The sequence below is a fragment of the Chiloscyllium plagiosum genome, unplaced genomic scaffold (genome assembly GCF_037043375.1).
Source record: "Chiloscyllium plagiosum isolate Xiang-an unplaced genomic scaffold, Cpla_swu_hap1 HiC_scaffold_4, whole genome shotgun sequence".
NCBI lineage: Eukaryota > Metazoa > Chordata > Chondrichthyes > Orectolobiformes > Hemiscylliidae > Chiloscyllium > Chiloscyllium plagiosum.
Genome location: NW_028270142.1, coordinates 46,248,451 through 46,263,403, shown reverse-complemented (window position 1 = coordinate 46,263,403; position 14,953 = coordinate 46,248,451). Strand labels below are relative to the sequence as shown.

The following is a 14,953-nucleotide window of genomic DNA, read 5'->3' as shown; positions in this document are numbered from 1 at the left end:
TCGGATTTGACAGTGTGAAGTGACACATTAAGACATATCTTCCTGAGCAGTGTTCTAACATTGAGGTTACAACATTAGTTAATTAGTTCTAGTCAAGGTTCTGAGTACAGACGATGCTTACCAAAGGAATTGACCACTCGTAAGGGACCTTGGAATTTCTGGAGCCACATTTGTACAAAAGCAGAACAATATCATGGCAAGAAGTGTCAGTTGAACACCCGTTTGCAACATATATCCACCAGCTGAGGAATACAAGAATTTGGCTAGAATGTGCTGCCATAGTAACAGTGAGACTCACGGCATTCGCCATTGTGTGTAAACAGTGCAGCAACTTCAGGCACGGTTAAACGTAAATATTGAAAAGCTGTTTTGAGTTGCACCACTCAGCCAGTATCTTCACAAGTCATTCCTGGCTCACCTTTTCCCATTCAGTGCTTACTGCCTTTGTCCATTAACTGGCCATTAAAATCACCACAGTAAGTCATTATAAGCATAAGAACTAGAAGTGGGAATAGGCAATTCAGCTCCTTGAGCCTGCTCCACTATTTAATATGATCATGCCTGAGCTTGTGTCGGCCTCAACTCCATTCTCCTGCCTACTCCCCATAATCTGTTAATAATCAAAACTTTGTTTACCTCCATTTTAACTTTATTCGGTGTCCCAGCATCCACTGCACACTGTGGTAGTGAATTCCATAGAGTCACAGACGTTTTCAGTGGAGTAATCCTCCTCGTCTCAAATTGAAATCTGTGACCCCTGAGCCCAAAAATATGAGCTCTTGTCCTAGAACAACTTTAATGACATGATTGAATGCTAATGGCTGTCAATCAAATTCTCTGGCACTGAAAATTAAATTTTATAAAGGTGGGGCACAGTCCTACAGCCTTTGAATTTTTCAGGGTGTGTTTTTCAAAGAAGTGCTGATTTTGTTTTAAAAATTGGACTTTTCCAGTTTATCCTAGTTTTTTTCCACACAAGCTGAAGCCAATCTTTTTCTCCCTTTCTGTACTGAATTGTCACCGAGTTTGACACTTAAAATTGACACCCCTTCCTATGTTTATTTCATGAGCATCAAATTTCACTAGTCCAAGAGATCCTTTGTATCTTGTCCTGTTCATTCCAGCCCCAGGTGTCCCATTGCACACAAGATAATAATGTGTTTAGAGTGTAGGTTTGCTTGCTGAGCTGTAGGTTTGATATCCAGACGTTTCATTACCTGGCTAGGTAACATCAGTGGCGACCTCCAAGTGAAGCGAAGCTATTGTCTCCTGCTTTCTACTTATATGTTTGTCCTGGATGGGGTTCCTGGGGTTTGTGGTGATGTCATTTGCCGTTCGTTTTCTGAGGGGATGATAGATGGTATCTAGATCTATGTGTTTGCTTATGGCATTGTGGTTGGAGTGCCAGGCCTCTAGGAATTCTCTGGCATGTCTTTGCTTAGCCTGTCCCAGGATAGATGTGTAGTCCCAGTTGAATTGGTGGGTTTTTTCATCCGTGTATAGGGCTACGAGGGAGAGAGGGTCTTGACTTTTTGTGGCTAGCTGGTGTTTGTGTATCCTGGTGGCTAACTTTCTTCCTGTTTGTCCTACGTAGTGTTTGTGGCAGTCCTTGCATGGAATTTTGTAGATGACATTGGTTTTGTCCATGGGTTTGTCCATGGGTCTTTTAAGTTTGTTAGTTTTTGTTTGAGAGTGTTGGTGGGTTTGTGTGCTACTAGGATTCCGTTGGGTCTTAGTAGTCTGGCTGTCATTTCTGAAACCTCTTTGATGTATGGTAAGGTGGTTAGGGTTTCTGGCTGTGTTTGGTCTGCTTGTCGTGGTTTGTTCTTGAGGAATCTGCGGACTGTATTTTTTGAGTATCTGTTCTTTGTTTGTGTGTGCTCGCATTCCTGGATGTCACGGTCGAAAGAAAGGACAACGGAGAACTACAGAAAACCGACAAACACTGACCAAATACTTAACTACACCAGCAACCATCCCAACACACACAAACAAAGCTGTATCAGAACACTATTCCAATGAGCCACCACACACTGCAGCACAGACAAACTTCGGAAAACAGAGGAGAACCACCTATACAACGTATTCGAGAAGAACGGATACTCAAAAAATACAGTCCACAGATTCCTCAAGAACAAACCACGACAAGCAGACCAAACACAGCCAGAAACCCTAACCACCTTATCATACATCAAAGAAATTTCAGAAATGACAGCCAGACGACTAAGACCCAACGGAATCCTAGTAGCACACAAACCCACCAACACTCTCAAACAAAAACTAACAAACTTAAAAGACCCAGTACAACCCATGGACAAAACCAACCCAAGGACTGCCACAAACACCACGTAGGACAAACAGGAAGAAAGTTAGCCACCAGGATACACGAACACCAGCTAGACACAAAAAAACACAACCCTCTCTCCCTCATAGCCCTATACACGGATGAAAAAAACCACCAATTCAACTGGGACAACATATCTATCCTGGGACAGGCTAAACAAAGACATGCCAGAGAATTCCTAGAGGCCTGGCACTCCAACCACAACGCCATAAACGAACACATAAATCTAGATACCATCTATCAACCCCTCAGAAAACGAACAGGAAATGACATCACCACAAACCCCAGGAACCTCATTCAGGACAAACATATAAATAGAAAGCAGGAGACAACAGCTTCGCTTCATTTGGAGGTCGCCACTGATGATGTTACCCAGCCAGGTAATGAAACGTCTGGATATCAAACCTACAGCTCAGCGAGCAAACCTACACCCTAAACCTCAACCTGAGCTACAAACCTTCACACACCTTACGTAACATTGTGTGCTCACACCTGCAGCAACTTCACAGTCAATAGGACATTTTGAGCGTTTGAGTTCTTATGGTGCATTGATAGGAGACCCAGGTTCAAGTCCCACCTGTTCCAGAGAGGTACAACAACATCTTTAAACACATTGATTCAAACACTCTTTTTGAAATGAAGGATACAGTGACAAACTGAACCAATGGTAGCTACAGCAAATTCTGGCCAATGATTATGCTAAAGATGTCAATCTGAGACCAGCACCTGTTTGTCTGAGTGAGGAGGAGTTGATAGACCCCAGTCACCCTGCTGGCTTCTGCACTGTTTCTCTTTTCAAAGTAAATGGAGCAGAGTGAATGTGTGCAGGAACTTTAATGCCCTGTTGAATTCATGATATCAGCAAACAGCCTTTGGCTGCTCTAAATAACAAAAAAACGAGACAAAATCAATCTTAAAATTCCCAGTGTTATTATGTGCAAAGCCGATGATGCTGTCGTACAAACAACTTGTATTTATATAGCACCTTTCATATATTAAAAGATACCAAGGGGCATCACAAGATGATGGTGGAAGAGAAAGAAATGTAAAATGGGTACAAATTAAGGCATGAAAGGGAGAGAATGGCTCCTTTCTACTAAGGGCAAAGAAAACAACACAATAAACAAGGGGGAAAATAAATCCACAGAACTGGAGAGATGGTGGTGTAGAGGTAACATCACTAGAGTAGGATTTTAGTAGGCACAGACTATGGCATGGCACAGTGGTTAGCACTGCTGCCTCACAGCGTCAGAGACCCAGGTTCATTTCCCGCCTCAGGTGACTGACTGTGTGGAGTTTGCATATTCTCTGTGTCTGTGTGGGTTTGCTCTGGCTTCCTCCCACAGTCCAAAAATGTGCAGGTTAGGTGAGTTGGCCATGCTAAATTGCCTGTAGTGTTAGGTGTAGGGGAATGGGTCTGGGTAGGTTGCAGGTCGGTGTGGACTTGTTGGGCTAAAGGGCCTGTTTTCACACTGTAAGTAATCTAATACTCAAGAGACATGGGTTCAAACCCCCATTTAAATTCAATTAATAAATCTAATAGATAAATGAATTTTTAAAAAAATTCTCAATAATAGTGCCATGAAACCAACATTGATTATCATAAAACCACATTTTGTTTGCTAACGTCCTTTAGGGAAGGAAATTTGTAATTCTTACCTTGGTTCAGACCCACTGCAAAGTGTTTGGCATTTAAGTGCTCATACAGCATGGCTCAGCACCCATAAAGGAGTATCCTGATAAATGGATCAGGGAAGTCGAGGGGATTTAGAAAGGCCTGCCTGGCAGAAGCCACTGTGGGGTGAGGGGCTGTGTTGTAAAGGCTGGGGTGTGGGAGGTTTTAATGGGAATGATGCTGTCTCCAATGTAGTATTCTGTACGGTTGGAATTTTTTAAAAAACTGTTCAGAAATGGGAATGAGGCTGTGTCGAAGGGATCCTCTAATGGTCCTATTTCCCCACCCAGCACTCTTCTGGCACCACATTAGCCCAGATAGTGGAAGCTACTGGACTGCTCACCTTCTGTCTGCCTTCCCCAGACAGATTGGTATCTTGACTTTATGTAATGTCCTGGAGGTTTCCTCACCTGACCTCTCAGCTCCAATGACCTGGACCTCTTAAACTGTTCTTTGTGTTTAAATCCTTCATTTTAAAAAGTCACTAATAAACAAAAGTGTAAAATATATGTTCAATTTTATCCCCTTCTACACAATAAGACTTCCAAAAGCTCAAGATTGCCTGATGCCAACCCCAAACCCAAATATGGAAATGTGGGCGAGCAGGAGATGGGAACAGCATCCATTTTATTTTATGAACAAACCTCTGTATTCAAATACATCTGTAGGCGACTGTAAAATCCAGCACATGACGTATTTCTGGTATCAAGTTCAGATTACCTTCTACAGTCCATGCAGACCACTCTCCCACAGATTGGTATCTTGACTTTATGTAATGTCCTGGAGGTTTCCTCACCTGACCTCTCAGCTCCAATGACCTGGACCTCTTAAACTGTTCTTTGTGTTTAAATCCTTCATTTTAAAAAGTCACTAATAAACAAAAGTGTAAAATATATGTTCAATTTTATCTTCATGCTCTTTCCAAGAGTCTTCACAACAGTGTCCTTCAGATTAATCTTTGTAATTCCTGGAGATTCCATGACTGGGAATATAGTACATGGAGGGGATTCCAGGATTAAGGAATGGAAATCTTACTTTACCTCAAGCTCTCCTCTCCTCCACAAGATGATTATCCCATGACTAAACCACACACAAAAATCTTAGCTCTGTTGCCGCAATATAGACCTGCAAGGAATTTAAGGGTTTGGTCAGACCACTGTTCTTTTATTGTCAAACTGAAAGATCCTAAACAACAGATCTACTAACCTATTCATTTTGCTCAATGTTGCTGTTGCCCTGGCAAGTCCAATAAATAGATGACAGTGACATAAAATTTTATGTCTCTCATACTTTATGTGGTAAAAAATCAATTCTGTTTTAATTGCAACCCAAACTCAGGTTTTTCTCATCTGAACATGAACAATAACATTTTACCATCTGCTTACAGTGACTGCCAATGATATTGTCCTATTAATGATCATGTTTAATTTGTCTTCGTGGGTAGTACTGTTTTGAGAAACAGTTCTAATTTTGAGTGAAAGTTTTAGTAGGACACTACAGACAGTGTTTTGAATGCTGGAATCTCATTCACAGCGCCTATATGGCTACTAAATAAGAAAAACATAAGCAGTGGAATTATCATATTGAAATCCCTCAAGATCAGCTGAGGACATACTTTGTGTGTTGATAATTTTCCCGTGCTGAACTCAAATACTGCAAGCTTGGGCCAGTTGTAACGTCAGGTGGAACATAAAACACAGAAAAAGGCCATTCTTTCCAGCAGGTCCATGCTAGTGTATCTCCACCATAGGAGCCTCCTCCCACCTGCATTTCTCTAATCCCCTCAGCATATCCTTCTATGCCTTTCTCCTTGTGCATCCAGCTTCTCCTTAAACATTCCTATGCTGTAATAGTAAGGTAGTAGCCAGTTTCACATTGGAAGAGGCCATCTGGTTACACAAACAGCATTTGATGCTTGATTGTTAGTTTCTAACAACTGGTAATTGTTACTTCATTGTTTGTATCTGAAACTATGATAGATTATTGTGAGCCAATGGTAATTCAAGAATATAGAGAAAGGTGTTAGGTAGCAGATCAGCCATGATCTCATTGAGTGGACCCAGTTTGGGAGGGCTGAATGATCTCATCCAGTTCTTATATTCAGAAATTCTCAGGATCCAATTTATTCTGCTGGTCATATTTTATTGGCATTTGCCACACTGTAGTTTCTGGCCACAGTGTAAAATTGAGCAAGGACAACTTTATTTTCAGTATTACAGATCACAATGGATTTGCTGGGGATTTTTGTTGTCACTTTGAGGACCAAAGAATAAAATTTACAGCAATCCTCCACCATTTGGGTGAAACTGCTAGTATCTGGTCTGCTTCAAGACTGTAATACTCAAATCCTCAAAACACTTTGAAGATGGCAATCAGTGGCCCCTGGAGATGGAATAAGAGGCTGCTCACTTGGTATGAAAAGGTATTCTAAATGTCCCTCTGTGCCTGTAATAATCTTCATTAAAACTATAAATAAACAAAATGTATTTTTTAAAATTGTAAAATCTTTTCGCTTGCAGAATGAAAGGAAAGGTTGACAGTGTATTTTAACCTGCTTTATTCCATAAGACTGTCATAAATGAGAGATGATCAGGTTTTTCTCATTCCAGGAAGAAATTGAACAACACTGCTTGTCACTGAGTATCCAACATGTATGCACAATGGTTTAATATTTATAATTTTGGCCTATTTAGTGTCTGAATCAAAGCACACTACTGAATCTTTGGGTGCTCAAAGCCAATTTGTTTTTGCCACTGACTGAACAGAATATGTCAAATAAATCTATTTTATTTATTGGTGGAATGCTGCCCTCCCCCCCACCCCCATGCAATTTTCTTTCCACGCAGAAGGAGTAATTCTGCTCCCTGGTAGTGTGTGTTGTCGCATTTGCTAAGCAGGCCTGTGTCCCTTTCACCATATTGGCTGTGAAATGGAATATTTCCATGCAATTTGTAAACCTTAATATGAAAATTTTAATGTTTAATCTGTTAGGCTCTGGAGGCACAGCATTCCACTACAGCTATCCATTATCCAAGTTAGGCAAACAGAGATGGGATGCCCTTTGGAATGAACCCATGGTGCATTACATTTCATGGGATTATAAATGCATTGAAAGCTTCTCTCCCGTATCAATTTGTAAATATGCAGCTATTAAGTCCCCGCACAACAAATGTTGTACCTGTGCTTCTCTTTGTGACCCTCTGCAATTACCAGAATGCACAAGGATAATTCAGTGCAGGTGATATTCAATCAGTCATCTCCCTAGCAAAAGATGGAATCAGAATCTATAGGAAAAAAATTAGAATGCAGGTATCTTCCCCACATCACAAACACAAAGTCTCTGGCACAGCTCAAAGGCATTCCGGCAAAGTATTGACAGTATCTACTCTGCTTGCTGTGTTAGCAAAGTACAATTGAATATCTACTGGCAGAATGTGCTCTACTTGCAGGAAGTTTGCCCTAACTGGTTAAATCATTTTTCTTTGCCATGTTTCTTTTCAATGCCACACCCAAAAAGGATAAATATTGATAGCACAATAAACTTGCGAGCTGTGCTTGTGTCATATATGATTGATAATGTTTAATATGCTCACTGAAGTGTTTAAATGCCATTGACTGAGTGAACAATGCATAAAAAAATTTCATCTGTGCATTTTTGCATAGTGTTTGGAGCTTTCCTTGAACAATGATGAAAATGCTTCATTTTGGACAGTAATTGTTGAACAAATTTGGCTTAAAGCCCATTAGGATATCTACTCCACATGGTGCTTTCTCCTCACCCAAATCCCCATAATATCACTTGTCAGTTCTTGATGATGATTAGCAATCTATCAGTGCCAACAAGTCTTTAGAAGTGGATCAAGAGCAAGGGCTGTGCATTGACATGGAATTGCAGTGCAAGAGCTTGATGATCGATCATTCCAAGACTCCGTTCAGCTTCACACTATCTGCTTCTCACTTCCACAGAGGTTAAATTTGAACAGTTGAATTTGAAGAGATGATCAGTTGTGTTGAAGTAACTTAGCAGCTGGATACTTCAGGTGAATTGATGCCACTTACTGATAATGCACTGATGGAGATTGAGCATATATTATGTAATATAATGACAGAATGAATAGGTGAAGTTTAATGTTACTCTTCCATTTTGTAGATGGTGGTGTTAAATATTCTTCACTCAGAGGAATGTAGAACTGTGGAATTCCCAACTGCAGAGGGTGTTGGATATTTTTTGAATATATGTAAGACAGAAGTTTTTAGCTTTTTCAGTACTAAAAGAATTAAGAAATAGGAGATAATATGAGATAGTAGAGTTGAGGTAAAAAGTAAGAAATGATCTTATTGAATGGCAAAGTAGACTCAAAGAACCAAATATCCAACATTCACTCTTGTATCTTATTTGAGTGGGCCCAAAGTGCCATCTGTCATACAGACCACTTCATTTCCCCTGGCAGTCACATGAATAGAAGTGAACTTTGCACAAGTGCAGAATGAGAGACCATTTCGATATCATCAGTAGCTTCAACTATAATTAAATTTAAACTCTGTATTGGATGCAAAGACTGTGCAAGTTGAGATAATGCTCCTGATTACACCTTAACTGTTCACTTCAAACGTTTTCAGTATGACAGAGTCAGGCAGCCATTCTGACAGAATATCTCACATAATAGGTACAGTAATGTTTTAGAATCTAAACACCCTCACTTACTTGCTACTGCTTTTACCAAGCATATCAACCAGCCAATCAATCATATATACAGCGTTCTGCAGTCCAAATGTTTAGTTTATCAGTTTATGATTTTGCATGCCATTCCAGGGCGTGAACATCAAAACTGGCACCTCAGGGTCAGAGTTGCCATCTTTCAGATGTTAAATCAAGTTCTCTGAGGTGGACAAAATAGATCCAGCAGCCACTATTTTGAAGATGAGCAGAGGAATTATGTTCTGTGTCCTAATCAATAATTATCCACTAATCAGGATCGCCAAAAATGTTCCTATTGTTACAGTATTGCTGTTTGTGGTATCTCGCCGTGTGTAAATTGCTGCATTTCCTGCATTAGATCAGTGACTATACTTCAAAAGAAATTAATTGTCTCTGAAGTGGTCTGAGATATCCAGTACTTGTAAAAGGTGCTATTTAAATCCTTTCTTACTATCATCCTTTAAAATTCTAAACAACAATAAAATACCAAAATTAAAATGTTCAACTGTTGTTGTGAGCTTATTGAGGATTGACATTTTAAAGTACCACTTTTAAAGCACCGATATAAAAAGTGTCTAACAATTAATTCAGAGAAGAACATAATTTTCAAATGTTCTAGGATTCTGGTTGCTCCTCATATTTTAGCCCTGAGCCTTCAGAAGAAGGCATTTACAAGAGAAGTTTTTGAAGGTCATTTGACTGAAAATAGTGATGGTCAGAAATGACAGAATGAATGGGTAAAGTTTAATGTTACTCTTCCATTGTCTGTACTAAAGAATTTTCATAATTGCCAAATATTTGTTAACAAATGTATTGCACTGACCTACAATATAACACATAACCTTTCGGGTAAATGCAAGTTCAAATATAACTTTTATTATTTTTCTCACAAGGACTGCAGTTGTTATTATGGAATTATGTTGGCAGTAATTGCTTCCAGTTCAAAGTTCAAAAGATAATGGGTCAAATTGCAAAGACATCATTCCATTTTGTTATTAATGTGCTTTCTTTAGTTACCCAAGCCACAACCTTAAATTCCTCCTTCCAAATGTACAATTAAATATGTGCTTGCCTGAAACAAAATAAAATTTTGAATTCGAAACTGTGTGACTGCCTGACAATACATGATAAGATAAATTATTGTAGCAATGCATTCAGTGGTGATCTTAATTCTCTGGAGATTACTTGTTAGGGAGTGTTAACAGCAAAAAATGACAAATAAGTATACACCGTCTAGACATATGAGGAAATGTTCATTACATTCATCCTGGAGTGCGTTTGCCATGCTCTGTGTTTATCAGTACATGCTTAGTTACACATCTCCTTACCTGGGTACTATTGTTTTTCAAATTCAGTTACATATAACAGATGGTCCTCTGGAGATTTGCCATGTGTTTTGCTAAGGTGCAGTTTGACCGCATGTTTGCTTGCAAAAGTCCGGTTGCACATTTTACACTGGAATGTACAGCTGATGTCCTCCTCTGATAACCCAACTGAACTCAGTGTCTTATTTGGTATGACCTTTGAAATTGCCTGCTGCTCTCGAATCTGCTCTATTGATAACTTCGAGAGATCCTTCATAGAAAATCCTAAGTGAGATTCCAAATGTCCTATGTAGCTAGAAGGAGTCCTAAACTGAGAGGCACAATCATTACAGAAGAAAACTGGGTGACCTGTATCTAAGTTCTTCAGGAATTTAGTTCCACCTGTCCTTCTCAATTGATACTTTACATTGGCCAGCCAATGGCTTATCGTGGTCATGGAAAGACCAGTAAACTTTGAAATGTGCACCCGTTCATGTAGGTTCAGATCTGACATAATGTATTTGCCTTCAGCGGACTCGCGCAAGCTGGCTGCAAACTGAGCTTGGAGTATCAAAAGGTGCTGAGGGTTCCAGTTAGACTGCCTGCCCTTCCTCTTCTGCACTGGAGAGATCTCCTCTAAGGTATCCTCAAAACTGCTCACATCTGCTTCAGACTTTTCCGAAACAGTTGACGGGGTTGAAGACTTGGGTGTCAACCGGCCTGTGAGGTTCTTGACCATGTCAGAGATGTCCAATAAAGCGTTTTCCCTTGAGGAAGACAGTATTGTTTCTGTCATGGCCGAAATAAGCTTTTTGCTGCTTTTGGACTTTGTTAAGTCTATGGGCTGGTCATTGTTTTCATAGTAGTATCGATCTACAATATCTGCTTGTTTGACCTGAGCGGCAGGGAATATGGGCTTGTCTAACACACTGTTGCTTATTTTGTACAACATGGCCAGTGGGTCGAGGCTAGGGCTCAATGGCTTGGCAGCCTTGCCCAAGTGTGTGTTCATAATTGACTGTAGTGCACTAAGTGGATTGACAAATGGTGACTCTGGTGAATGGTCAGTAATAATTGCCATACTGTTACAACCATTGCTAACAGTTGATTTCAAACATTCGGTCCCATTAGGAGAAGAACTTTCTAAATTGCTCTCCTTTTTCACTTTCACTTCCTCCTCATCAGCACCTCTCTTCAGTTGTGCTGCTCCGTCAAAGTCTTCAGCTTTGGGAGGGTCCTTAGTGCTGGGAGGTGATGAGCTACAGGTTGTCCTGGTCACCGGTGTAACCACTGGCTCTTTCTCTACTGGTTTCTCCTCTGACTTAATGGTCATTTTACCTGTCACCTTCTCCACAAGTTCCTCCATTGCGTGGACATTGCTCTTTTGAGGTGGTGGCGAATGGCACTCTGAAGACTCCACTGCAGTGAGATGCTCTGAAGACAAGGTCTTGATGCTATTAGCATAGAATGGGGTCAACTGAACATTCTGCACCGTTGGCTGAAAGGGTCGTATGGTCCCTGAAAGTTGATATGCTGCATGAATGCTGGAGTAGCCACCCCAAGTAGGTGCCCCATTCTGGGCTTTGTTAATGGCTGTGGTGACTGTGTTCTCTAAGGACTTGAGTATATCAATCCCACCTTTAGGACTTTCATCCAGGTCCTCTTCTCGGAGATATTGATATTGTGAGGTGGACTCAAACTTTTCAGTGGGGTCATCTCTCTCTTCCTTTATTTCTCGTTCCTTTTCATGCTGTTCCAGTGGCTCTTCCTCCTCCTCCTCCTCGAGCTCCTTCCTGGGCTCGATAACTGGTGAAGGTGGTGTTTCGGGCTTGGTCTGGCAGGTGGGCGCTGCCACCCGGGTTGGAGTTGAAGGGGGCAAGGGGATAGACTGGACTTTCTCCTCACCCACCGCATCAAAAACCAGTTGCTTCCCCTTTTTGGAGGCAGAGTTGGTGACTTTCAGGAAATGGCCGGTCACCATCATGTGGGCGGTCAGCTGCTGCAGTGTATCGTGGGAGCTACCACACTCCATGCACTTCAGTATCTGCGCTTTCCGAGCCTCAAACTGCCAGGTGTAGCTGGCACCATTCTGGTAGCCATAGCGGTTGTTGGGAGTGACATAGGGATTGGCAGCTTTCTGCGCAGAAGCTGATTCGCTGGCTGGCACTCCCAGGGGATTGGCAGTAGACTCTGGCGAGCAAGGCTGAGTGTCGTGCTGGACTCTCCGTTTGTTGGGCGGGAGCAGCTTAGAGGCAAGGGCGGGCACTGGCTCCTTGAGAGGCACTTTCTGGTAATGCTTGGTCTTGATCATGTGGACACTGAGATCCTGCAAGGACTCAAAGGAATGTCCACAGTACATGCACTTCAATACCTTCTGTGCGTCCTCCTTACCCTCCATCTCCATGAGGGAACGCTTCCGAGGCTTTGACCATTTACGGGGGTTGTTTGCGTCCTTGTCCTGGTTGTCATCGCGATAGTGTCCCGTCTCGTTCATGTGCACCGTCAAGCCCACCAAGGTGTCATAGGCAGAGCTGCAGTCCTTACACCGGAACTTGCTGGCCCCGGTGAAGACTGAGCCAAAGAGCTTGCTGTGCTGCCGGTACAGCTGCACCGTGCTGAACAGGCTGGACTCGGGCATCACTCCGTAAGAGGTCTGCTGCAGGGTCTTAGCCAAGGCGGCCTGGTGCCAGTCATAGCCCGCTCCGCCACCACCGTTGCCACTGTGGCTGCTGCTGCCATTGCTGCTGGTGCTGGCACTCGGCTGGTTGGCGTTCTTCAGGTCCAGGCCCAGGCTCGTCCAGTAGGAGCTGCTCAGAAAGTTGGAGTAGGCGGCTTTCATCTGTGCCAGGCTGTCCCGTGAGACATGCAGGCTGTCCATACCCAGCCCCTCCTCTTTCTCCTGCCCATCTTTAGATGATGTGCTCTGGGACTCAGCTAGCTGATCACTGGTGTCACTGGCGGGTGACCCATAGCCCGGCTCTGGGTTGGTTGGTGTGCTGACAGGTGAATTCTGGTAACTGGGCACTTCTTTACTCTCGTCTTCGTCAGCACACACAAACTCATGCTCCTGGTCACTGCCTGGTGCCAATTCTTTGTCCTGAAGATCTTGGTTGAGCTCTGCTGCCTTCAGCTCTTCCTCGGGCACGTACGCTGGCAAAGAAAACATATAGAAGCAAAATATTACTGAGAGCTGGGCACAGTGGTAAAATCCTTCATTTCAAAAGATTGTGAATTTAACAATGTTGAATGAGGTGGAGGCCACTCAGCCCTTGCAGGGGCTGTTCGCTCTTCAATTCAATCATGGCAAACCTGTATCTTAGCTCCAACTATCTGCCACATGTTTTAACAAGATGCATTTTGCAAATAGCTTACAGCAAATGAGTGTGGTATTTCGCGAACATTAATTTTCATTAAACTAAATTTAGCTAGCATTTTCTATTGCTGCAGGAATATCTCTTGAGTTTTCCTGGAAAGTAAATGTAACTCCACCTTTCTCAAAAATAAATCAGCTATAAACTGTAACATGTTTTACCAAGTTTTTTTCTGTTGCTTCCGAGGAGATTATTTCACAATTTTCTTTTTTTAAGAAAGTGTTTCCTGGGGATTTTTTTTAAACCAAAAATGAACATTGGCATTGGTTCTGATTTTAAGTGATGGAAACCAAGCCATGGGCAGAGAATGGGGGTGAGAGTGAGCAGCTAAAATAACAGGTTTCCAATAATCCATCTGATTTTCTTTTATTTCAAAAATATACTTTATTCATAAAAAATCTTCATAAACATACTAGAGCAGTTCAGTTCTGTACAGTCTTTACAGTTGGAGAATGAACGAAAGCAAGGCATTTCTTACTTAAACAATACCAAATTTAAATGCACTGAGGCACCAAGAGAACCTGACAACTGAACAAACCCCCATTTACCTTCCTTTGATCCCTTTCCTCCAGTACAAAAGCAGATAATCTGCTTATTACCATATTGCTATTCATGGGAACTTGCTGCGAGCAAATTGGCTTCACTATAACAGTGACTACACCTCAAAAAGTACTTATTTAGCTGAAAAGCACTTTATGGTGTCATGAAGTTGTTTGGGTTTCTTTGGGGTGGTGATGTCATTTCCTGTGGTGTTATTTCCTGTGGTGAAGTCACTTCCTGTTCCTCTTCTCAGGGGGTGGTAGATGGGGACCCCAGGAAATAAAATCACAGGAAATGACAACACCACGCCAAAGGAACCCAAACATATAAATAGAAAGCAGGAATTTTCAGTATTGCTTTGCCTGAGACCCACTGAAGATGTTATCTAGTAGGATAACGAAACATCTGGAAATGAACCTTCCAGCTCAGCGAGCAAACATACATCCGAAACCTCGACCTGAGCTATAAATCTTCTCAAAACTCGCTATTAACCTTTTATTTCAGAAGGTCACCCACAGGAAGTAGTATTTTTCAATCTTGGATCTTTCTAAAATTCAAAACTAATATCCTGACAGTAAAATGGTAAGAAGGTACCTCCTTAATTGACTTGGGTCAATTCTTAATCCTGAATGAATTGTTTGTTATGCATTATCAAGCAATACATGTACAATTTGAATTCCAGATTTGAACTGATATAAACCATGAAACAAAATTTACTGGAGAATGGCATCTTCTGGCATATTTTTGTTACTCTCTCACCCTTTGATGTGAAATATCTTTGCAAGAGAACTTGCTGGCAAAGTGAATAAATAACTGAATACTTGGGACTTCAAAGAACAATGGGACCAACAGTCCATTTCCTTTAACCAATGAGGGTTATGAATTGAGAAAAGGACAGACAAATAATGGAGAAGGAAATTAGGTGACTTAGCTTGTAATCAGGGACAGAAAGAGAAACAAAGATTAGATTGAGACTTATAGAAAAAGAGAGCAAATCAAAAAGAAAGCTTAAAAAAATTG

The 14,953-nt window shown here is 41.5% G+C and overlaps 1 protein-coding gene across 6 annotated transcripts in view; it reads right to left on the bottom strand.

The window, feature by feature from the left end:
• Positions 1-14,953, bottom strand: part of tshz1 (teashirt zinc finger homeobox 1) — a 244,555-nt gene that overhangs the window by 138,253 nt on the left and 91,349 nt on the right. For 4 of the 6 annotated variants that reach the window (XR_015756948.1, XM_043688641.2, XM_043688644.2 and 1 more), the window contains exon 2: positions 10,047-13,172. Coding sequence is in view for 5 of the 6 variants with exons in the window: in XM_043688641.2 (XP_043544576.2) it covers positions 10,054-13,172 (3,119 nt within the window). In the remaining variant the exon portion in view is untranslated. Of the gene's footprint in view, positions 1-2,708; positions 5,145-9,572; positions 13,173-14,953 lie in introns of those variants that run through there. The other 2 variants (XM_043688642.2, XM_043688638.2) reach the window with 2 other exon arrangements.